The sequence below is a fragment of the Muntiacus reevesi genome, chromosome 11, assembly GCF_963930625.1.
Source record: "Muntiacus reevesi chromosome 11, mMunRee1.1, whole genome shotgun sequence".
NCBI lineage: Eukaryota > Metazoa > Chordata > Mammalia > Artiodactyla > Cervidae > Muntiacus > Muntiacus reevesi.
The window spans coordinates 49,028,082-49,052,796 of record NC_089259.1 but is presented as its reverse complement, the minus strand read 5'-3'; the positions used below and the strand labels follow the sequence as shown (position 1 = coordinate 49,052,796).

At 35.8% G+C, this 24,715-nt stretch overlaps 1 protein-coding gene across 7 annotated transcripts in view; it reads left to right on the top strand.

Annotated features, from left to right (window-relative positions):
- MYCBP2 (MYC binding protein 2) overlaps window positions 1-24,715 on the top strand; it is a 263,283-nt gene that overhangs the window by 157,661 nt on the left and 80,907 nt on the right. For all 7 annotated transcript variants that reach the window (XR_010658547.1, XM_065902278.1, XM_065902281.1 and 4 more), the window contains 12 exons: window positions 2,167-2,392; window positions 3,873-3,991; window positions 4,626-4,713; window positions 5,962-6,011; window positions 8,549-8,721; window positions 10,369-10,513; window positions 14,370-14,585; window positions 18,208-18,263; window positions 19,738-19,853; window positions 22,132-22,229; window positions 22,941-23,057; window positions 23,772-23,912. Coding sequence is in view for 6 of the 7 variants with exons in the window: in XM_065902278.1 (XP_065758350.1) it covers window positions 2,167-2,392; window positions 3,873-3,991; window positions 4,626-4,713; window positions 5,962-6,011; window positions 8,549-8,721; window positions 10,369-10,513; window positions 14,370-14,585; window positions 18,208-18,263; window positions 19,738-19,853; window positions 22,132-22,229; window positions 22,941-23,057; window positions 23,772-23,912 (1,545 nt within the window). In the remaining variant the exon portion in view is untranslated. The remainder of the gene's footprint in view (window positions 1-2,166; window positions 2,393-3,872; window positions 3,992-4,625; window positions 4,714-5,961; window positions 6,012-8,548; window positions 8,722-10,368; window positions 10,514-14,369; window positions 14,586-18,207; window positions 18,264-19,737; window positions 19,854-22,131; window positions 22,230-22,940; window positions 23,058-23,771; window positions 23,913-24,715) is intronic.

The window sequence follows — 24,715 nt, the reverse complement described above, 5'->3', positions numbered from 1 at the left end:
GGAGGCTAATTACTTTACAGTATTGTAGTGGTTTTTCTCATACATTGACATGAATCAGCCATGGATTTACATGTATTCCCCATCCCGATCCCTCCTCCCACCTCCCTCTCTACCTGATCCCTCTGGGTATTCCTAGTGCACCAGGCCCGAGCACTTGTCTCGTGCATCCAACCTGGACTGGTGATCTGTTTCACCATAGATAATATACATGTTTCGATGCTGTTCTCTTGAAACATCCCACCCTCACCTAGAAAATCCTAAAGACTCTACCAGAAAATTACTAGAGCTAATCAACGAATATAGTAATTGCAGGATATAAAATTAACACACAGAAATCCCTTGCATTCCTATACACTAACACTGAGAAAACAGAAAGAGAAATTAAGGAAACAATACCATTCACCATTGCAACAAAAAGAATAAAATACTTAGGAGTATATCTACCTAAAGAAACAAAAGATCTATACATAGAAAACTATAAAACACTGATGAAAGAAATCAAAGAGGACACAAACAGATGGAGAAACATACCGGGTTCATGGATTAGAAGAATCAATATTGTCACAAAGCAATCTATAGATTCAATGCAATTCCTATTAAGCTACCAACGGTATTTTTCACAGAACTAGAACATATTGTTAGAAGCATATCTTCAAAGTAAACTTCTAGAAGTAGGCTTGCTGAGTTAAGCAGAGAATGAGGAGCCTTTTGCTCGGTATATCTGGAATTGCTGATTCAGAGGGTGAATGCATATGTAGTTTGTATGTTGTAGTTCCCTTCCATTGAAGTTATGGCTTTCTGTGTCCCACCAACAATTTATGCGAATGCTTATTTTCTCACGGCCTCCCCAGAGGAGTATGTGTTTAAATTTGGGAGCTTTTGCCAATATAATGGGAAGAATGTTGGGAAAATGGTGCCTCAGTTTAGTTTTAATTTACATTTATGTTACTGTGAACTAAGTTGAGCTTTTTATTTAAGGATTGTAAAAAATCCTCTACTGAATATAGTTTAAAGTAAGTTTTTTTAGATTAATATCATACTTGGGAAATTTCTTAAGGTTTATGTCATGTTCTACAACCAATTCATAGTTTACTACTTGACATGGCCCTGCTTAATTGTAATTTGACTACAATTACAGAACTGTTTCTGCTATAATGATGACAGAAACTTTAAAATGGGGTTAAAAATACATATAATTATGTGCCATCATAAACTCCTGCATACAGTAAAATTTTAGGATAGAAAACTATAAAAATCTAGGCTTCTATCAAGTGTATAAGTGTGTGTGTTTATATTCTTTTAATATTTGAAGTTGCAAAATTTTTTTGGTTAATGAGAAGAAGCCTTTGTATTAGGTACTGTGAATGGTAGATAATCTGCTGCTGTTGTTGTTAAGTTGCTTCAGTCGTGTCCGACTTTGTGCGACCCCATAGATCGCAGCCCACCAAGCTCCCCCGTCCCTGGGATTCTCCAGGCAAGAACACTGGAGTGGGTTGCCATTTCCTTCTCCAATGCATTAAAGTGAAAAGTGAAAGTGAAATCACTCAGTTGTGTCCAACTCTTAGTGACCCCATGGACTGCAGCCTACCAGGCTCCTCCGTCCATGGGATTTTCCAGGCAAGAGTACTGGAGTGGAGTGCCATTGCCTTCTCTGGGTAGATAACCTAAAAGTGGCTAAAACCTTACATGTTAATGATTTATTCATTTCCATCAATGTATCTTTATATTTTACCTATCCAATTACATTGTCAGTTACCTACCTATATTCCTTAAATGCATACTGACTGAAATGGAAAATTTATTATTTAAATAAGCTCTTCCACAGGAAAATCAGAAAACATTTTTTTTTCAGAAATTAAGCAGTTTTGTAATTGCTCTTTTAATGATATCAGTACGTACTTAAACACAATGCAGTATCAACCACATATTAGATAAAAACAATAGATATTACAACGGGAGAGCAGAGACAATTGACACTGACCATTAATACCTTGGTTTCTGATCGCTTATTTCTTAAAACTTTACAGTGTTAATTCCTTACTTAGCATTTATGTTACAGTAAGTTGAAGGCATCATCTTTCCAGTATGATGTCCTAGTTCTAAACTAGACCGGAAGCTGAAATCTGATTCTTCTTATGCGAGTGACCTCTCGTCTGTCGACTTCAGGTGACATTCCCAGAGTGCGTGCGGTGGATGACGCTCGAGTTTGACCCTCAGTGTGGCACTGCGCAGTCGGAAGACGTCCTCCGTTTGTTGATCCCCGTTAGAACTGTTCAGAATTCAGGATATGGACCAAAGTTGACAGCTGTTCATGAAAATCTGAATTCCTGGATAGAGCTAAAGAAATTTTCAGGGTCCTCTGGGTGGCCTACTATGGTTTTAGTGTTGCCAGGTAAGGTTTTTTTTCTTTTTTGTCTTATTTTGTTTTATATGGTAAAATACATGCATTTATGAGAATTATGTTTAGTAAAGATACACCATTGAAAATGTTTATTTAATTTTTAGAAGAATGTCTTCAAGACCTACTCTATATTTAGATTGCAGTTGATTAGTGAAGAAGGCTCTCTGGGCACTGGGCCTAACATGACCAAGGTTTAGGAAAGACTGTTCTGAGAATCTTGTGAGAAAAGATTAGCTTGTCCAAAGAAAGCGTGTCAGTCACTCAGTTGTGTCCGACTCTTTGCAACCCCGTAGACTGTAGCCCTCCAGGCTCCTCTGTCCATGGGGTTCTCCAGGGAAGAGTACTGGAGTGGGTTGCCATGCCCTCTCCAGGGGATCATCCCAACCCAGGGACCGAACCCAGGTCTCCTGCAATGCAGACAGATTCTTTACTGTCTGAGCCACCAGGGAAGCTTGACTAAAGCAGAGAGTTAATACTGAGGCCAAACAATAGAAAAAGTTGGATTAGGTCTTTATTTTCCCAGTAAGTGTTGAATTTTAAAAAGTTGCCGAGGACTTCTTTGTTTCAAGAGAGCTCGTGATCCATGGAGCCCACTGAGTTATGTAAAGCTTTGTTTTCAAGCTTGAAGGATATTTGTGGCCAGGTGGGTGCCACGCATTTGTTATTGTAGTCTGTTGTTTTTTTAACCACTTAACGTAAGTACTCTTGTGATCTTGCAAACTGATAGCCAGTTTGAATTCAGAAACTTCTTTCTTCTGATCTGACCTGTCATGTTTGTTTGTGAAGACATCAAAGCCAGATTCCAGCTTAGAAAAAAGGCTAACCCAGGTCACCTAAGTTGGAGAAGGAAATGGCAACCCATTCCAGTATTCTTGCTAGGAAAATACCATGGACAGAGGTGCCTGGTGGGCTACAGTCTGTGGGGTCGCAAAGAGTTGGACATGACTGAGCTACTTACATTACACACACAGGTCACTTCAGTAATTGACAGATAATTGACAATGATTGCTCATGTAACTTACTTAGGACATGTGATTAAGAGGAATTAAATCATAAAGAAAAATAATAACCCGGTATGGTTTTATTGTTTCTAGTGTTGTTTTTAGCAGTTTTGTTCAAGTAAATGTTAGAGACCCCAACACCGACTACATTATTTAGTGTGTGTGTGTTCAAGTCATGTCCAACTCTTTTGCGACACCATGGACTGTAGTCCACTAGGCTTCTCTGTCCATGGAATTTTCCAGGCAAGAATACTGGAGTGGGTTGCCATTTCCTTCTCCAGGAGATCTTCCCTACTCAGGAATCAAACTCATGTCTCCTACAGCTCCTGCATTGGCAGACGAATTCTTTACCACTGTGCCCCCCGGGAAGCCTGATTTGTATTGCTACCTATCTTGAGATGGATAAAAGTAAGGAGATTTTAATAAAGTTGTTTCAGATTTTGAACTCAGTGTTAGTTTTTTTTTCTTAGGGAATGAGGCCCTTTTTTCATTGGAGACTGCATCAGATTATGTGAAAGATGACAAAGCTTCTTTCTATGGTTTCAAATGTTTTGCAATTGGATATGAGTTTAGCCCTGGACCTGATGAGGTGAGAATGAATTATCTTCTTATTCTCTTAAGGAAGATTGTATTTCTAAGGGCTACTGTTGACTTGGATTGTGCTTGCTGTTTATATTCAAGAAGCCTGAAATTTTATTTTAAACTAGGGTATATAATCTATTTTGTAGTTAAATTTTGTACAAATTAATTGTGTCTGGTATTGCTGCTTTTAATATGTGGAGAGATCAGAGTCTGTGCAACATGACCCAGCCTTTAAAGACATGGTGTAATCGTGCCTGTTCCAAACCTGGTTGGTGACTGTACCTTTCTGAGTAATTTATGCAAGCTAATTTCACAATGGGACTAACTTGGTATCTGTCATAAACACTTCAAATAGTACTGTTTAAAAAAAGTCAAGGTGAAACAGTGATCATATTCCTTCAAAGTAATAAATGAAAAATCCTTTGGACTATGAGCTGTTGGTCTGAAACAATAAACATGAGACATAATATTGAATCTCTTACACTCTTAATTAACCATTAGCTGCTAACACATGCTTCCTTTTCATTTCAAACATTATGCTGGAATGCAAGTCACATTTTTTTGATAATCCACATCATCTCTCAAAAATTTCTTCTTCCAAGCAGTTTTTACAGCATCTGATTTTTTTTCCAACTCTCCAGGGAGTCATTCAGTTGGAAAAAGAACTAGCTAATCTCGGTGGGGTTTGTGCAGCAGCTTTGATGAAAAAGGATTTAGCACTTCCTATTGGTAAGTGTGATCTTGTACTAGGTATTTATGATTTTTTTTAAAAATTGCAAAATTACAAATAGAATGTTTATTGAAAAATATCTTGAAAATGGTTTAGCAAAATGAATTTAACAGTCACATATATTCATGGGCTGCTTACTATACTGGAGACAATGAGATATTTGTGTTTTGTTCATATGAGGGAAATGGGTACAACCTCTTTGAAGGAAATTCATCAATAGCTATATATAATTTTATATAAATATACCTTTTGATATAGCATTTTTATCCATATTTACACAAATACTCAAAAACATACATTATAAGATAGATTAATATATCAGTACTTGTGGTTATAAAACCTAGGAGCAACCAAAATGTTTGTCAGTTGGGAACTGTTTAATCAGCGATGGTATATCTATATAAAACAAATATGAGTAGCTGTTAAAATACAGTAACAAAAAAGTAAACCTATATGCCCAGGCCAAGAAAGATGTCCAGATTATATAATTATATGATGTTCTTTTTTTTTTAACATCATATGTGTGTACATATGTATATATATATGTAAATATATGTGTATGTTCCCGAGTGTGTAGGTTGACACATACATGGATACAATTATTGTTTGCATACAAAGTTTTTAGAACAATACATAGGAAACTGTTGATACTCTTTATCTTTGAAAGGGGATGGTGGCAGAATTTTTCATTCTACCCTTCTGTATAATTCAAATATTTCCCTTTGAACATGTATCGCTTTGGTTATAATATTTTGTAAGTTCATTAAGCTATCAGAGAAAACTCAATAAATGTTCCACGTCAAGCAGTAAAGCAGAAAATGGCTAGAGAATACAGTCACTGTCTTGGGCTTTCCTGTCACTAACTGTTGTCTACTAAAGGTGAAGTTCTTCTGTAATATAACTGAAAAAGGAAAACTCAGGTTCTGAATAATCAGTTTCCTCTTTTTTTCTTAAACAAAAGGTAAATACACTAAAGTAAAAATATACATTTGCATATATAAATGTAATATAAATCTTTTGATACACTTGGTGGGTGCTTTTTTTAGTATTGTCTCGAGAATTACAGCTTATATTCACACTGAAAATAAGTGTTTTATAATTTAAACCACTGAGATTTATCCAGAATGGTAATAGTTCTCTTCAATTTGGAATATCAAATTTTCGGAGAACGTGTAATGAATGCAGAAGACTAGAAAATTAAATGAAGCATTGATATATCTTGGTAAACCTTTTCATTTACATACCAGGTAATGAATTAGAGGAGGATCTTGAAATTCTTGAAGAGGCTGCTTTACAGGTATTGTCCTCAATAATTATAAGGATAAACTTTGTGCATTAATTTTAAGCCAAATTTTCACTCAAATCAACCTTGTTTTTCTTAAGCATAGCACTCATTCATTGAGTATTTGATTCCACAATTGGCAGTTATAAAGATAAATAACTCATAATTGCTCCCCTTGATGGAATCAACCCTATATGAGTCCTTACTGAACTGCACAGTGGGTGTTGACTCTGGAGTGAGATGTAAGCCCTGCTGGAGGAAGAAGAGCTATCAAGTGCCAAGGGCCCAGAGGAGGGTTTTGTACAGTGGTGGACATTTAAACTAGATCTTGAAAGAAGTTTTATTTACCAGTTAGAAAAAAGATGTTAGTAAGAGTAATGGAAATAATATTTATAGAGCAGCTTTATAGTTTACCATATACTGTACTGATGTGCTCAGTCGTGGCAGACCCTTTGTGACCTCAGGGACTGTAGCCCACCAGGCTCCTCTGTCCGTGAAATCTTCCAGGCAAGAATACTGGAGTGGGTTGCCATTCCCTTCTCCAGTAGTTTGCCATATTTTTGACATTATCTGTCTAATTCTGCAGTTTAACTTTCAAATCACTGTTATCTCTTGTATCTGACAAGTATAACTTCAGTTCAGAGAAATTTTGATTTATCTAAGAATTCAGCCAACTGAGAGATCGAGACTGGTATCCAGGTCTTCTAATACTTATAGTTAGTGGTTTACATTTTATTTATTTTCTGAAATGATTACAGCAGTAATAGTAAAAACAAACATTTATTTGATCTTTATCAATTACTATTCCAAACAGGTTTATATTTTTAAATCATTTAGTCCTTACAACATCCCATGAAGTAGGAACTCTTAAATATAGATAAGGAAACTGAGATACAAAGAACTTAAGTAACAGGCCCAGAATCACACAGCTGGTGAGCAGCTGGTCTAGAATTTGACCTTTGGCAGTTTGGTGACAAAGTCCATGATCTTGATCACTGTGCTCTAATTGTAGGGAGCAATGGTGTCCTCAGTAATGTTAAGAAACATTTTTTTAAAATCCCACCAGCTTTTGTTTTCCTTTTAGAAAAGTTAAATCTCTGTATCTTAAGATATAAAAATAAAAATTAATTCAAAAAATCTCTAATGAACATGCTACGTGTCATATAGCATTCTAGCTAAGGAAATCCATCAAGTAGCTAATCATCCCAGGTATTACGGCTTATAGAATGTCATTTAGGCCAGATGTGAGGAAGTCTTTATTGTGCCCCTGTAAAGAAAAAAGTGATGTCCCAAATTACACAACTTTTTGGCATGTAAGGTAGTCATTGTGATGGTCTAACATACATTAAACACCCATTGCTTGTTAGGTAGTGAGCATTTAAATATGTTGTGTGTGTATACTTAGTTGCATAGTCATGTCAATTCTTTGCAACCTCATGGACTGCAACCCACCAGGCTCCTCTGTCCATGGAATTTTCCAGGCAAGAATTCTGGAGCAGATTGCCATTTCTTCCTCCAGGGATCTTCCAGATACAGGGATCGAACCTACACCTCTTTGCATCTCCTCCATTAGCAGGCAGATTCTTCACCACCGCATCACTTGGGAAGCCCTATTTAAATGAGCTATTTGAATTGTATAATAACTACAAGAGATCGTTTGATCACCAATTTATACCTTTCACTGATTCAGGAATGGTCTATAACTTGTTAGCTCAAGAGGACATAGCAATAACTTGTCCAAAGTCTGAATTTGAACTCAAGTTTGTTTGATATTAAAGATTATGATTTTGAAATTTCATGGTTCATAAAATGCAGAAGTTACTGTTGTAGAAATTGAAAGAACTGGAAATATAATCATTTTCCATGAAAAAGATTTTGTTTTGAAATTTATTATACAATCATTAAGATGTTTCTAGAGTTTTAACACTTAATGTAAGTGTTAAACACTAAAATGTAAGGCGTGCTTCACATCTAGTTGAGAGCTAAAATTTCTGTTTCATCTGCCCTTTTTCCTTAACTTTAATACGGCTTACACAGACTAATGCAGTATATGTGCTGCCACAGTCAGGCTTCCATCAACGTTTTGCCTGAGTCAGGACCTTGGTAGCCACCTGCCCAAGGGCACAGACAGCCTACCCAAGAGAACTACCAATAACGGAGACACAGAAAGCAGGAAACCTCTAGAGCTGTCTTTAGAGGAGAGCCCTGGCCCTGACAAATGGGGATGTGGCACATGGAGAGAAACATGGGAGAGCTTGAGTGGGAGGGAATGCAGCATTAGCTCTAACCTTCTGAACTCAGATAAATCACTTACTTTTGTGAGAGGAATGACACTGGAAGTATTATCCCAAGTTTTTCCCTGCTGGAAGTTTTCTGTTTTTTTTTTTTTTTTTTTTGGAAGTTTTCTACTGTACAGAGTAAAGGAACCCTGGGATGTGGGGAGAAAATGATTTCCCCTAAAAAGGCCTACCTAAAATTGGGTACAAATTCAAAACAATCATGTGATTAAAGTTTTACATTTTAAAATATAAATGTTCTCCTTTACCCAACAGGTGTGCAAAACCCATTCTGGTATTCTTGGAAAGGGTTTAGCTCTTTCTCATTCACCAACTATATTGGAGGCACTGGAAGGAAACTTACCACTTCAAATCCAGAGCAATGAACAATCCTTTCTGGACGATTTTATTGCTTGTGTTCCAGGATCAAGTGGTGGAAGGCTTGCAAGGTAATGCACTCTGAAGTCCTACAGTGATTTTTCCCCCAGGGTTTACCTTAGTTTTCATTTCTGAAGAGAAAGGAGAGAAGTCATTAGAATGTTACAGTGCTACCTAAAATAATGTAGTTTATGTGTTTTGACTTTCCGAAATATAAAGTAGTAGTTAATATTTCAATATATTTTTAAAATATTTAATAATTGATAAAAAATATATAGACTACATGGTAAAATAGAGAAGTCTGTGAATTTGATGGTAATATTTAATATCTATACTGAACTCCTAAATTTGTCACTATGTTTATCTTAATATGAGGATTTTTTCCAAATCTACAGTTAATGCAGATATAAATTAAGAATTTAAATCAGATGATTTAAGATTGTAGAGTTCTCATTTGCTATTTGCTTTTTTTTGAAGGTGAACAAATATGCTAACTTGAGTAATTTCACTAGTAAATATGCCTCAGAGAGTAAAGAATCCACCTGCAATGTGGGAGACCTGCGTTCAATCCCTGGGTTGAGAGGACCCCCAGAGGAGGGCTTGGCAACCCACTCCAGTATTCTTGCCTGGACAATCACATGGACAGAGGAACCTGGCAGGCTAGTCCATGAGGTCGCAAAGAGCTGGACATGACTGAGCGACTAAGTCCACGGCACACACTAATAAATACAGAAATATGACTCTCTTTCTGACTTTAATTTTAAAAATACAGAGATTACTCTTTAGTTTTTAAAAACCAAAATGGTGATTGGAGAAGAATAGAAACATCTTTTAAGTCAGCCTCACTGCCTTCTTCATGGACCTTTTCGTGTAGTATACATCACAGAATTTACTCATCACTCATCTCACAGGACGACTTGAATGTAGATCATGCAATGAATTCAGGCATGGATATCACAAAAAATAGAATTTGCATGGAAGGAATGGTAGTGAGGGAAAATCGTAACTAAGCTGTGTAAAGAGAAGGTAGTGTATTTCTAACCTTCTGCTCCCCAGCAAGCAAAATGTCACTTCTGTTTCTGTTTTGACAGAAACGCTGCTCTTTCCCAGGTCTTCAGGTTGGCAATTAAGCAGACCTTCCTTAAGTAGTATTATTTGGGACTTCAAGTATTTACAACCTAAACTCATTTTCTTGGTTATTTTAAATCAGCCATAGTTAAAATTTCACACTTTCTGATTTTACAGTTGTTTCTGTTTATTTGTAATCATCAAAAATCTCATATGCTTTAGCATATTTGTTTAATGAATTTGTCATTAGTAATTTCCGAGGAAGTTATTAGTACTTGTGGTCCTTATTGTGCATGCGTGCTAAGTCATTTCAGTCGTGTCTGACTCTTTGTGACCCTATGGACCGTAGCCCACAAGGCTTCTCTGTCCATGGGGATTCTCCAGGCAAGAACACTAGAGTGGGTTGCCATACCCTCCTCTAAGGGATCTTCCTGACCCAGGGATCGAACACTTACCTCTTAGGTCTTTAGGTCTCCTGCACTGGCCAGCAGGTTCTTTACCACTGATATCATCTGGGAAGCCCGAAAATGATAATCCTTTTAGCACTTTGTTTAGTGTAGTTTTATTCATTTGGCCTGGTTTTATTTTAATCACAGAAGATATTGATGAATGTTTGGTTTTTTGTTTACTTGTTTTTTCATTCCTGTTAGGTGGCTTCAGCCAGATTCCTATGCTGATCCTCAGAAAACATCTTTGATTCTGAATAAGGATGATATTCGGTGTGGTTGGCCTACCACCATCACGGTGCAAACGAAAGACCAGTATGGGGATGTGGTACACGTTCCCAACATGAAGGTAATTGTATTGGGATTAAATTAGTAGACATCTATGCACTGACTATTGTAGCTCATAAAAGTTTAGAAATGAAAAGAGCTTAGAGTCTATTTGCAGTGCGCTCCTTACTTATTTGCAGTGCGCTCCTTACTTATATGCAGTGAAGGAAGCTGAAAAATATTTTAATGATTTGTTCACATTAATCAGTACTCAGTTATCCAAGTTATATACTTTTTGGGTTTTGCTTCACATGTGCTGGATGTTATGGTGATTCAAAGGGAGGATAAGAAAGTGTCCATAAAAAGAGTGCTAAGCACACAGAGGGAAGACCATCATATATTAGTCATTGAATAAATCAATGAAAGAATACATTTAAAAATTTTATCTATGTTTTTAAAAGACTTAAATATGTTTTGCATTTGGTACTACTGAAGCAACCTTTAAAATATAATATTGATACTTATTAAATAAATCAGAAATACCTAAATTTGGATTGTAAAAGAATGAGGAATGGAACTAGTTATGTGCTATACTGAAGAATATAGTTCTCTGAATACCTCTTCCCTGAGACATTAATTAATAATGACATTTTAGAACATATTATAATAAAGGCATAAAATTAAGTCCTCTATGTTATATATTAATTAAATATCTTATTTAAAACTTTTATTAGATTTCTGGAAACAGTGAATATCGAACAAAAGTTTGTATAGGCAATCCCCAGCTACTCTGGTCCCTCAGAGTTGTATTTACAAAGCGATTAGGTTATTTGGAGTTGATTAAGCCTCGAAATCTTTTTTCCTCACAGAGAAGCTGATTTTACCTCAATATACTAGCACCTTTTTCAACTAGTTGGTACATAATTTTATTTGTACCATGGAGAAGCACAATACCACTGGCACCTCTTACTTGATTCATAGTTTTTTTTTGTCTTTTTTTTTAAAAAAAAAAGGACAAGAGACATATAGTTTACATGTCTTAAGACTAGTAAGTAAAACTATATGGAAAAGCATTTGGCCCTGATACTAAAGAAAATTCAGGCTTTACTAGTGGCTTACAATGTTTTGACGATGACCCCCCGCAAGAGTTTCATCGTGACCCAAACAAACATATATAGGATGAAAGAGTATGTATTCTTTTCATTACATACAATATACCTAATGCATATCCATACAGTATGCTTCACTCTTAGATTTTCTCTTCTAGCTTACCTTTTTGAGGAAGATCATACCCCATCAAAGTGATTTCATGCTAAGAATTACTCTTTAGAATGTAAAAGGCATCACAAATTGTAAGAAAAAAGTGGAATAGAGAATAAAGTAATTCTGATAGTGTTAACAAAAAATGGCTCTACCCAAGGACAGAATTTTTATAACAATACAGTATGCTTTAATATGTTGAAGGGTTTTGTGTGTTTATTGGTGAATTTCTCATTTCAAAGTGTATTTGTGAATTGTTAAATTCCGTCTTTGAGCCCACAGTAAGTTCCTTATTCGTGTGACTATATTGTAGTTACCATTTTCCAGGTCAGCATAACATTTCATTTCTTTTTAATGTTCATACTTACAATTGTGCTTATAGTAGATCTTTAGTTGCATTTCCTTATGTTTCCTCCTTTGCACTTTTTATTGTCTCTTGATGCATTTTAGTATCTGGGCTGTGTACATCTCACATTTCAGAGTCAGACTTTATGCTCTGTCTGTTTTGTTCTCCTCTTTGGGTTCTTTTTTAGCCACATGATCGAGCACTCTCTCTTACTTTCTTGTTTATTTGTGTTTGTTTTTGTCTGTGCTGTGTGCTTGTGGGATCTTAGGTCCCAGGTTCAGGGACTGAACCCAGGCCCATGGCAGTGAAAACTCTGATTCCTAACCACCGCACCACAGGGAATTCCGTCTCTCTCTTTCATTACTTCCTCTTCTTTTTTTTGCCTGTATAGTCTGCTTCTTGAGGACAAGAATCCTGAAGCCTCTTAATAGATTCATATCAGATTTATCTATAATATAGAAAGCATATTCTAGGAAACGCCAATAAATACTGTTTAGGAAAAGTGAATTGCATACCTGTTGATGTTTAATTTATTGATACCACATTATCATATTAGCTGAAAACAAAATTAATTCAGTTTGTTTCATTTTCAGCCTGTTAGCACATGAAATTTTCAGTACGTTTTAGACTTATCAGAAACTCCTGAAGTATCCTGATAGAGTAATAATCAATTATTTGGAACATAGAAGTTGGTTTACAGATAATATTTTTGAGATCCAAAATGCTTTTTTAAAACAGCAACTGTTACTGATATTTTTTTAACTCATAAAAATGATTACTCCAAGGAAATTGTGGTTAGTAAAAAGAGAAAATTGCATAGGAAATAAAAGAATAACAAATTTTACAAAGAAGCACAGTTTATAAAAGAAAGCAGAATAGTTGTCATTTTTTATCTCGGTATTCGTAGAGTATGAAATTATTTATTGATTTATTTCAAGGTTGGTGGTATATAGGCAGATGTACTTCTACCGTTGATTTACTTAGGGTAAATATAGTTGTTTAAAGAAGTATTAAATCAAAATAATATATATGAAAATAGCTATAATTTAAAATCAAGTTCTTAAAATTTGGAAGCATTTACTTTTTCTTTCCTTTGTTAAATTTAAATTTAAAGCTTATAATGGTGGCAATGTATACGAGCTGAAACAATTTTACTATTTATCTTTCAACTTCTGTGTTTTAAAAAAAGTCAGATGGGTTTTTAGTATTTCCAGAGCATGATGTCAGTCCAAGTACTGATTTCCCATAACTCCAACTAAGGATTGTGGTTACTTAGTGACACATGCTTGCTCCCTGCACTTTATGTAGACAGTGAGAGTCTCAGAACTACTAACTCCCTAGAATGACATTGATCAGAACAATCCTTGTTCCTGGGATGTCTCTCAATTACTTAAGTAATATTTGTCACTTTCATTTATGCATTTCTTTCTATATCTATGAAGATCCTCTTATTGAATTACCTGTTCTTGCCAGCCACAGAAGTAGTGTCTGAAAAGAACAGAAGAAACTTTGGGTGACCCTCAGAATGATGAAGAGCTAAAATGGTCTTTAAATCCTTGCTAACTTTGTGGTTGCCTAGGGACCAAGTATTTCTTGCCAGTGCATAGCAAATAGCAATGTAATGTTCTGTTATAATTCTTGGAAGGTACTTCTGAGTATTGTTTATGAGGCAGTTTGTGCTTTCAGTGTTTTAACACGCCTTAGGAAGTCTGTTCTTTGCATCGCTGCAATAAAGCAGATAAAAGGTACCCCATTTTATTGTAGAAGAAACTGGGTTTCAAAGTTTAGTTAGATTGTTTGGCCCTCATAGTTTATGTTGGTGACAGAACTACCTAATAGTACTCTTTCTGCAAAGTAAATAAACATCTTTAAGTTTTAGGTATAAAATTTGCTTTCTTATCTGGTAATTTCTAAGACATCTGTCAGTGGAGTACTTTTTCTTTGCAGAACAGTATAGCTAAAGTTGAGTTTAGTGCTTTAAAATATGTGAAGATTACTGGAAATTAATGCCAGCAAGAATGTAGATACATTTTACTATCCTTTCCTAGATGTTATTAATGGTGGCACATGTTTTTATTTTGTTTTGATATTTGTGATTGTTTATTCCCCCCCAAAAAGGCTCTCTTTTGCACTGTGTTCAGGATCCCTGTTGAGATGCAGTCTTCATAATCATTTGGCACTGTTAAATAGTCTTTAAAAGGAATGCCCAAGAGGGACAAGTGGTAACATAAAGCTTACAGAATTTCCAGTTTAAAGTTGTCAATTGCTTCTTTTGATGTGTCGCGGACAGTTATATAATAATGGCATTTGGTTTTTATAATATCTTGGTTAGGTGGAAGTGAAAGCCGTTCCTGTTTCTCAGAAAAAAACATCTTTACAACAAGAGCAAGTAAAGAAACCTCAGAGGATTCCTGGTAGTCCTGCAGTACCACCTGCATCGGCTAATAGTGACATGACCTTTGGCGGACTGGCATCCCCAAAGCTGGATGTTTCGTATGAACCCATGATAGTGAAGGAGGCTCGATATATTGCCATAACAATGATGAAGGTAATTTATTTTACTTCCCAGAGAAATTTTATTTTTTACCATTCATTTATGTAGCAAACATTTCAGTTGCTGTGAAAATGCTTGTGTATTTTCAAATTATCATTATTCCTCGGACATAGCCCTTCAGGACTCTGAACTTATTGTTGAACCCCCCTTCAGCTTTGGGTTCTCCTAAATGTTAGGCTTATCTCTTTGGGTTTCTTCCCTCTTTGGGCTTGAGGCTTTTAGACAGATTTTTTAAAAATTTTGTCTCATTTTTTTAGTTAATCTTTAGAGGCAGTGTTAATCTAAATTATCAAGATGGTCATTATTTGAAATCAGAGTTAGGAATTATGCTATTTTCAGAGAGCAGTGTGAGCCATTTTGGGCTCTCATTTGGAGGAATGACATTATTTTTGGTTTTATAAAGATTATGGTGGAATGTGGAGAATGTAATTGGGTGGGTAATCAAGAGACACGGTTTGGTTTAAATCCGTTTAGGAGACTACTGACTTAATCTGGTGAGATATGCTCATCCCTTGGACTAGTGAGTTGCAGTCAGTGTAGATTCAGGAGATTTTTAGGATAAATAAGACTTGGTGGCTAATGGGGATGCTGAAAAGAGAAAGAGGAAGGAAATAAAACCTGAAGTTCACATTTTGAGCTTGAGTAGTAGGAGTGATAATATTGGAGAAGGGGCAGTTTTTGGTTGAGGAGAGTAATAGATTCAGCATTGGATATGGTTTTAGATACCTCTGAAGTATCCAGCTGAAGATAGATAAAAAGAAGCTGAAACTACAAACCTGACATGATCACAGTCTTACCGCATGAAAAGAATTGGAGAACCATCAGCACTTAGATTACTCATAAATTACGGAAGTAGACTATGTCTATCTAACATGGTGAGAAGAGAGAAATTCGAGGACAGGGTCCTGAGAAACATCGGTAGTGATGATGTTCAAACTTCTGTCCACATCAGAATCACCAGGAGCACTTAACTTAAAAAGCAGATTTTCCTATCATCCGAAGATTTAGATTCAGTAGGTCTAAAAAGAGGTTCCAAAATTTATATACTTAAAACAAATATTCAGAATGACTCATATTCAAAAGCTACACTTTGAGAAACGTTGATTTACTAGATTAAAAAAAAAATAGTGAAGGGAAGCAGAAACATTGCCAAGAATACCAGCCAGAGGGCTAGTATAAACTAGGACACCGGTTCTTCCCTTTGGCCCTTTTACCACTGCGGTGCATATGGTGACTCATTTAATTCTCATAACAGCCCTATACATCACTGGTTTTTATTCCCATTTTACATATGTGGAAACCGAAGCATAGAGGGGTTGAGTAAGTTGTCAAAGATCAGCCAGATGCCAGGGAGTCGGTTCCAGATTTTATCTCCTAACTACTTCCCCAACTGCCTTACAAGCCATGACTTATAAGTCACAGAAAGCATATTAAGGAACATTAATGATGTTTTGCTGCAGAAGTGAAGTTTGAAAAGGATCTAGCAGTGATCTTGACAGGAGCAGCTTTAGAGACATAGTTGGTTAATTAAATTGCAGTGAAGAGAAGGTGAAAATAAGTATCAGTCTAGAGGGGTGAGATGGGAAGGGAGATGGGAGGGAGGTTCAAGACGGAGGGGACATATGCATACCTATCGCTGATTCATGTTGGGATTTGACAGGAAACAACAAAATTCTGTAAAGCAATTATCCTTCAATTAAAAAATAAACAAATTTTTAAAAAAAATTTTAAAAGAGGTGGGAATAGCTAAAAACAAAATGAGTGTACATTAGTCTTTCAAGATGTTTGGTTATAAAAAGAGACAGAGGAAATAGAATTGAGATAAGGCTTTAGAGTCTTGAGGTTGAATATAGAAAGACATCTTTTAGTGTTGTTGAGGAGACATTTGAGAAGGGACAATGATGATACTCCGAGAGATAAAAATAGTTCTGTAGCTTAGATGGAGGGATTGGCTGTAAATAAGAGGACTGTTACCTCTTTCACTGTACTGGGAGAGGGAAAATAAAGTAATCAATTGCTAATAAGTTTATAGGTTGTGTGGCCAAAGAATTATTTATGATAGAAATTACATGTCTTAGATTGGAGATGGGAGTGATGAATCTTAGGATCAAGATTTTGAAATAAAGGGAAAAAAAATGAAATAGTCATTGTACACAATGAGGAAAAAGTGATCAGAAAAGATTTATCAGCCCTTCTTGGAGAATCAGTTGAAACTGGAGATCCTGTGTTAGCAATGCAGTATGAGTGTTATGAACATGAAAAAAAAATGATCATAATCATTTAGATTGATTCGGCATGGATGTTGTCCCAGATAATTCAACAAAGGAAGAGTGACTGAGAAGGAAGTTGAGCATCTGGTGGTTAAAGAAAGATCAGTGGAATCCAGCTGGTTTGGAAAGGAAAATAAAAGTGGATTCAGAGAGAGAACTCTGGGAAGGTGAGAAGGACGAGAAGTCTAAGAATAGAAACAGTTAGGAGTTACGGAGGCAGAAAACTGAGCAAGTAACGTCACAGGTCCGTGACTTTCAGTGCAAGTGGCTAAAACAAAGTAGAAGATGAGATGATTGAGGTTGAAGAAATAAAGGGACTAAAAATCTGATAGTTTTGACTATTAAAGAATTTGAAGCTAAACATTCTCATTCAACTTTTCTTTAAAGAATTTAACTTCTTGCCTCCTTACCTCTCTAGGCATTCTTTTAGTTTCCTGGTAGCATACTTAAGTGTGTATAATTTCTTTTGAAACTCTAGTTACCAGGACTGAATTCAGTATTTAAGGAATGTTCTGAGAGGCCCAGGATAGGGAAGTTACAGAACACCATTCCCAAACTGTCTCTTTGAGATATTAATTCTTGTTTCAGGAAAGGGGATTTTCTTATATCAAAAATTCGCAGATAACTGTGTATACTCCCTTTGTACATGAAGAAGAGTTTCTCTAAGATACACATCTAGAAGTGGAATTGCTGGATTGTAGAGCATACTTGTCTTCACTGTATTAAATACTGCAAAAATTTATAGGCCCATGAGCTGTGTGTCAAAATGTTAGGTGCTTCATGTTCTCACCAGCATTTGGTTCTCACCAACACAATTTGATGACTGTTATGATTATCTTGTTTTCAGTTTCATTTCCTTGATTCCTGGTTCAGTTGAATAACTTTTTAAGTACTATTGGTGCCTCAGATTTCCTCTTCAGTGACTTGCCTTACTTACCTTTCTTTTGTGTTGTTTCTCTCTTTTGTATTAATTTGTTCTCTATGTATTATGGCTTTGTATCCCATTTTGGTTAAATGAATCACAAATCCCTTTCAGGTGAAGGCTGATCTTTACCATTTCTTTATGGTGTCCTTGTTTTGGAGAAATTTAAAATTTTAATGTGCTCAAAACATATTATCCTTTTTTTCTTCTGAATTTGTTGATGTTTTGTTTGTTACATGTAGGTCTTTGACACAACTAGAATTTATTTTTGTAGATGGTGTGATGTAGGTAATTGAGGTTTTTTTTTTTTCTCTCCTGTATGGATAACCAGTTGTCTCAGCACCATTTATTGAGTGTTCTGTCACTGCATTAGTTAAGATTGTTTCTAATGATTTTGTGATTCTTGATGGTCTCTTTCTTAAAGGTTTATGAAAATTACTCATTTGAAGAACTGCGTTTTGCATCACCAACTCCTAAGAGGTGAGGATCATTTCCTCAAAGCTTAGCCAAAACATGTTGTCAGCTGCTTACAACTAAGATCACCATGCTTCCAGCTTTCTTTTCTATAAGGAAATATTTTATAGCATTTTAAAATTCCCAGTAGAGATTTATGACAGGTTTTATAATGTGTAGATTTTCAGGAAGCATGTATTTATATTGAACTGTAAATACTGCCAATATGTTATATAATACTAAGGTAGTACAGAAATAACTAATATCTAAAAGTATATAAATTGGCTTGTTTGTTTTTTCTGTTTTTATTTCCTTCTCTCTGTCACCTAATGGAGTGGCAGAGTGATTTTAATATATGTTGCACTTGTTATGAAACTTAGTTATGAGAACTCTGTTTTTAAGCTCTGAGTAATTCTGTTAACTCCAAATTGAAGCATGTATTTTGGCCGACTGTTTTATTTGCTCATTAGGGGATATTCCCAGGGCAACGGGAAATACTAGTTTGAAATTCAGAAGAGAAATACATTTTTTATCATCTTTATAGTTATGGTATTTAACATTGATGAATGATCAACTGCAGAGATGACACTCAAAGAAAATAGATAGGAGACCTAGACCTAAATCCTGGGGCATTCCAAGGTAGTCAGAAAAGAGAGAGCCAATAAAGTACAAAAAAAATCAGAAGAATGTTGCAGAAGCAAAAAGGTTTTTCAAAAAAGTAGGAGTTGTCAGTTAGCAAATGCCACTGAGAGATTGCTGAAGATAAAGAAACAGCCATTGAATTTGGGGACATGGTGGACTTTGGTGACTGTGACATAATCAATTGCAAGGAAGTATTGGGAGCAAAAGCATAGTTAGGATAAGCATTGGAAGAGAATGGGAAATGAGGAAATGAAGAGTGGTTGTTGACAATTATTTAGGTAAGTTTTGCTGTAAATGGGGAAAGAGATATGAGACTGTATTAGGGAAAGGTATAGTATCAAGGGGAGGTGTTTAAGATGGGACATTCTGAAGTTTTTATAGAAATGAAACAGAAATAGAAATGATCCAGTAAAGTGGGAGAAATTAATGATGAATAAAAGAGAGCAAGATAATGGTATCACTGAAGTGTTGAGTGAATGAGATCCATAGCACAAATGGAGGGATTGGCATTGGACAAGACCCAGGGCATTCCTTCCATTGTAACAGGAGGTCGAGGAAAGTAGATTTAATCTAATTGCAACCTTAAGGTTGTATCTGATTACTTATATTTTTCAATGGAAGAAACTGATGAGGTCGTGATCAGCTGAGAGTCAGAAAGAGGAGTGCTGGAGGTTTGTGGTGAGGAAGAAAGAGTAAATTTAATCATGGAGAGCAGGAAAACATACTATGACAGGGCAGTGAGATTGCTATTCCTTGTGATAATGTAGTCAGAAATTTAATGTTTGCCGATACCTGTTCATGATGATGTCAGCTGTTTAACCGAAGTAAATATTGCAGTATTTATCTTGTTTCCTTACAGACCCAGTGAGAATATGCTGATTCGTGTTAATAATGATGGCACTTACTGCGCCAACTGGACTCCAGGGGCTATTGGGCTCTACACTATTCATGTTACCATCGATGGCATTGAAATAGGTATTTTTCTAAAGTTGTGAGTTACTTAGTGTAAAGAACTAGAATCAAAATCCTCTTTCTGTTCTAGCTTGCCCTTGTCCATGTTTCACAGACATGGACAGACTTCCTAACTTGTAGGGAGCGTCATGTCCTCCTTTATAATGAGTCCTTAATTTGTGCATTTATAAGGCCTTAACATTTTGTAATAATTTATGGGTCATTGTAGCCCTCCTGACTCCTTTCCTGCCTTCGCTAATGTGTCCAGTCAGCTTCCGTGTCCTCCGTGCTCCCTGTAACCACTTGCATGCCCCGTCTCTGCCTCGTGGTACGTCTTCCTCTCCTGGCTGTGAGCAGGCCTCTTTCATCTTTGGATCTCCCGGTGCGGTTCAGTGCCTGGCGCACAATGGGTCCTCAGTAAATACTTGTTGAAAGAATGAGTTTTCTTTACCTTCCACTAACTTTGAAAAATACGTTACCTTTCCTTTGGGGATTTATCTTTCTCTACTCTTTACTTTTAAATTATCCATATACTTGGACAGCAGTTGGACAAGAAAGCTCTAAAAAGTTATCAGTATGGATTCCTTATAACACTTATCTTTTTTAACGCTTCTCAAGCAAATGGGTTCCTGTGATCAGGTAGATTTAGAACGCCCTATATATTGTAGTCTCATCTTAGCTATTCATGCAATTCATATTATCATATTTGGAATTTTAAGACATTCTGAAATTAAAAATCCTCTCAGTTCATTTAATACTTATCATGAAACCCTTTCATGTAGAGAAGAGAGAGAGAGAGGGTAGAGATAAAAGTGATATTGTTCCAACATTCCACCAAAATACCCTTTGGGAAACTTTAGTTTGTTTTTACAGTGAAGATAAAGAGGTGCTTTACCTTGATGTAACTGTAGATATGTAGAATATACATTAAATGCAGTGTGACTGTAGTGTTGGGGCTTCCCAGGTGACAAAGTGGTAAAGAATCCACCTGCCGGTGCAGGAGACATGGGTTTGACCCCTGGGTCAGGAAGATCCCCTGGAGAAGGAAGTGGCAACCCACTTTAGTATTGTTGCCTGAGAAATCCCATGGACAGAGACACCTGTCATTCTACAGTCCATGGGGTCGCATAAGAGTCAGACCCAACTTAGCATCTAAAGAACAACTGTAGGATTAGATATATCAGATTCATCTGTACCATCCTAGACACCTTTAGCGGCAGTCTTTTGCTGTACTCTTTTATTTCAGAGTATCCTTAAAGCCTTTAGTTAAGCAACTTCTATTGGTTCTAAGTGAAATGTTGTTCTAGATAAGACAGTTCCTGTGAAGTGAACAGCTTACTGATAGTTGCAAGATAAAGGGGGCAAACAAAATCACAGGAAGTAAAATATAAGTAGTGACATGCAAGGGATACAAATTACAGAAGTTCAAAAGTAGAGACAGTCAAGAAGGGTTTTATCTTTGCTAATAGTGGGTAAAGAAAACTAACATAAGTAAGAAAAATCCATTTATATTCATACATATTTTCTGGAATGACACTGAAGAAAAAGATTCATAGTCACTTAGAACCATTCATTTTCTTCCCTAACTTCTTAATTCAACTTTCCCCAGAGGTGACTAAACTGATAGTAGGCTAGGACCTTGCTTGACTGTAGGCAAGGACAAGTTTCATTAGAATAATGATGATGATAATAGCTAACATGTATTGCGTATTTAATATATATCAAAAATTTTTATACAATCTTACGTATTCTCTATATATATGGTTAAATATATATATTTATATATATATATTCTATATATATGTATTTTAAAAATCATTTCCTTCTCACAACAGCTCAGTGAAATAGGTGCTGTTCTTAAAGAGTCAGACAGTTAATGACAGAATTAGGAACGATCAAGTCTAACATGAGAGTCCCAGCTTGTAAACAGCAAGCTGTGCTGCCTGTTACTCATGCGATGATTAGTATAGATGACGAGTAGTGCTCTGATGGGATGTTATGAGGTAATGTTCAATCACACGAGGGTTTCTTTTTTTGTTATTTTCAATTTTTCAGTATTATTAAATATGGTCTATAGCCCGTCCTCTTTTCCTGAATCCCTGAGACACCCCTTTGGAATCTCACAGTCATTTTCCCAAATACTCATCTATTTTTTAACTGTTAAATATTAATTACCTTGAAGGACAGAATTCAGATATTTCTTTTAATTGTCTAAAACCGCCTGTGAATGTATATGAAGTTAGGTTTAAGGGTCTTCCCGCCCTTATGTTCTCGAATGTTAGTTCCCTTCCTTTTCTTACAGATGCTGGCCTAGAAGTCAAAGTAAAAGACCCACCAAAAGGAATGATACCACCAGGAACTCAGCTGGTCAAACCAAAGACTGAGCCTCAACCAAACAAGGTTAGGGGGGGAATGAGCTCAGAACATGAATAGTCTGAAATTTATTAGTTTTCTTCACTGATGCTTCAAGGTGGCCATCCAACGTCTAATATTTTACTTGTTTCAGTATTTGAATTCTAAGTATGCCTAAGTAAACTTGAAGACTAGTATACTTGAAGTATAAAACTGTACTGTTTGGTTTCTTTGTATAATCCTACAGTAATTTATAGACTCTGTATACTTCCTGTTATTGAAAGTTTACAATTAACAAAATGTCTGTTGACATTAAAGTGTGTAAAGTTGTCAAGATTAAAGTATCCTGTGCTGTTAAATTCATTTCCTAACATCTAAAGAGTAAGTGCTATAGGAATTTTAGTAAACTACTTACTTATTAAAAAAAAAAAGAAACATGGGTAATAGAAATTATATCATACCTTCCTAAAAGGGAAAAAAGGCTCTTTTTTCCTTTTTATCGTGTCTTTAAGGTTTAGAAAAGAACGTATCAATATATAAATACTTTTCTATTTTTTTTCAGTGACTTACAGTTTAATACTTAAAAATGTTCTCTTATTGTTACAAATAAGCCATTTTTATTTGCATAGGAAAACCAGCTACGAATAATTTTGGAAGCTTTCTCAGAATTATACTTTCAAGTCTATTTATCTCTTACCACTTATAAGGTCTCTCTTCCAAGATTTCCCTGTTTCATCTGTCTGTCTTTGCCTTTCTCAGGTTCGAAAATTTGTGGCCAAGGACAGTGCAGGGCTCCGTATCCGCAGCCACCCTTCCCTTCAGAGTGAGCAGATAGGCATAGTAAAGGTCAATGGAACCATCACTTTCATTGATGAGGTAATTTGTAAAGAAACACTTGGTAATAAATTTTGGATGAAAAAGTTTTGCACCGTTTGCATGATATAAGGTGACTAAATTTTTTGTTAGAATATGTTTTAAGCAGTTTGGGTAGTGTTTGGAAAATTGTTTCACAGAATTTCAAAATTCTGTTCATTGAGTTTCAAACCTTGCATTTATTTTTCTTTATTAATAAATAAATAACTAAAATTATATTTTTAGCATAAAAATTAACATGCTAGTCAGAGCCAGGATGAGAATTCAGTGAAAACAAGTAGTTTTTCTTGAACTTTTAAAATGTTGTTTGTTTTTGCATGGGTTTATTGTATCACTTAACTTTGGACAAGACATTTTTCTAATAATACAATTATGTAACTTCTGATTATTAAAATCTAAATTGAGGGGAAGAAAGGCTTCTGTTCTTTTGGGAAACGTCTGCTTTTATTATTGAAGTGCTTGTCTCAAAGTGTGACTTCTTTGTGCTTTTACCTCTAAGTGACAATGTGTTTTATGGTCTCACCATGTGAATTATCATACTACTTGGCCTGCTGGTTTTTTCCCCTTAAATGTTCTCTCATACTTAACTTATGCAAAAACTAGATTCTTAATCTCCATGTCCACCATTATTTGCCTGCTTTGAGCCTTTCAGAACTTTGCTACCTTCCTCAGAATGACAGGCGGGCATGGCTCGTTTCTGTTGCTTGTATCCCGTAGATCCACAATGATGATGGTGTGTGGCTGAGGCTGAATGATGAGACGATAAAGAAGTACGTTCCTAACATGAATGGTTACACCGAAGCCTGGTGCCTCTCTTTTAATCAGCATCTTGGGAAAAGTCTTCTGGTCCCTGTTGACGTAAGTAAAAGGTGGTTTTAAAGAGGATTATAGGTGTACCCTGGCCTCATTACAGGGCTTTCTTTAATTAAGGCTTCTCAGTTCTGAGGTAAACCACAACTAAATAACTTCAAGTGCTTGAATTCTGAGAGCTTCTGTTTAATATAGGTGAAGTTTGGCAAGGCTAAGGCCTTTAATACTTATATAGTCCATCACAGAAGGCAGCAGTCAATTAAAACTAGGCCTACTGATCTCTTTCCAGGGAGACAGGGAATGAGAGTTGCTAATGAGCGTAGTTAACATTTTTTTCCCTTTCTTATTCACACTACTGTTTGGAATGAACTCCACACTAATATTTAAGAATTCAGTATTACTATTCATTTCAGAACCATGTATAATATATTCTTTTATGGTGGCGTTTTGTAATTTTGTGTGTTGTCTAAGTTTGAATCTTTTCTTTCTTGGTGTATGATACTACCTCATTAAAACAAGGTGGATTTTTAGACTGGCGGTGCTCTAGTGCTCTAGTTGAAGCTCAGTCTCAGAGTCTGTGAGAATTCTATTAGCCTCTTTGACAGATGCAGTGGAGTACATAGAGCCAGTGTTCAGAAGTTTGCTGTGTCACTAACTCTGATAGGAACCCACGGCTCTCTTTATAATTTGAGCAGAAGTGTGTGATTTTTTTTTTTTTCCTTTTCATCTCAACCAAATATATGACTTTACTGGAGATAGAAAGCAAAAGGAAGTAGCTCTTAGTATTTTCTAGTTTGACTTTATGTTGAGGAATGACATGAATGATATGACATTGCTAATAAATAGTACTG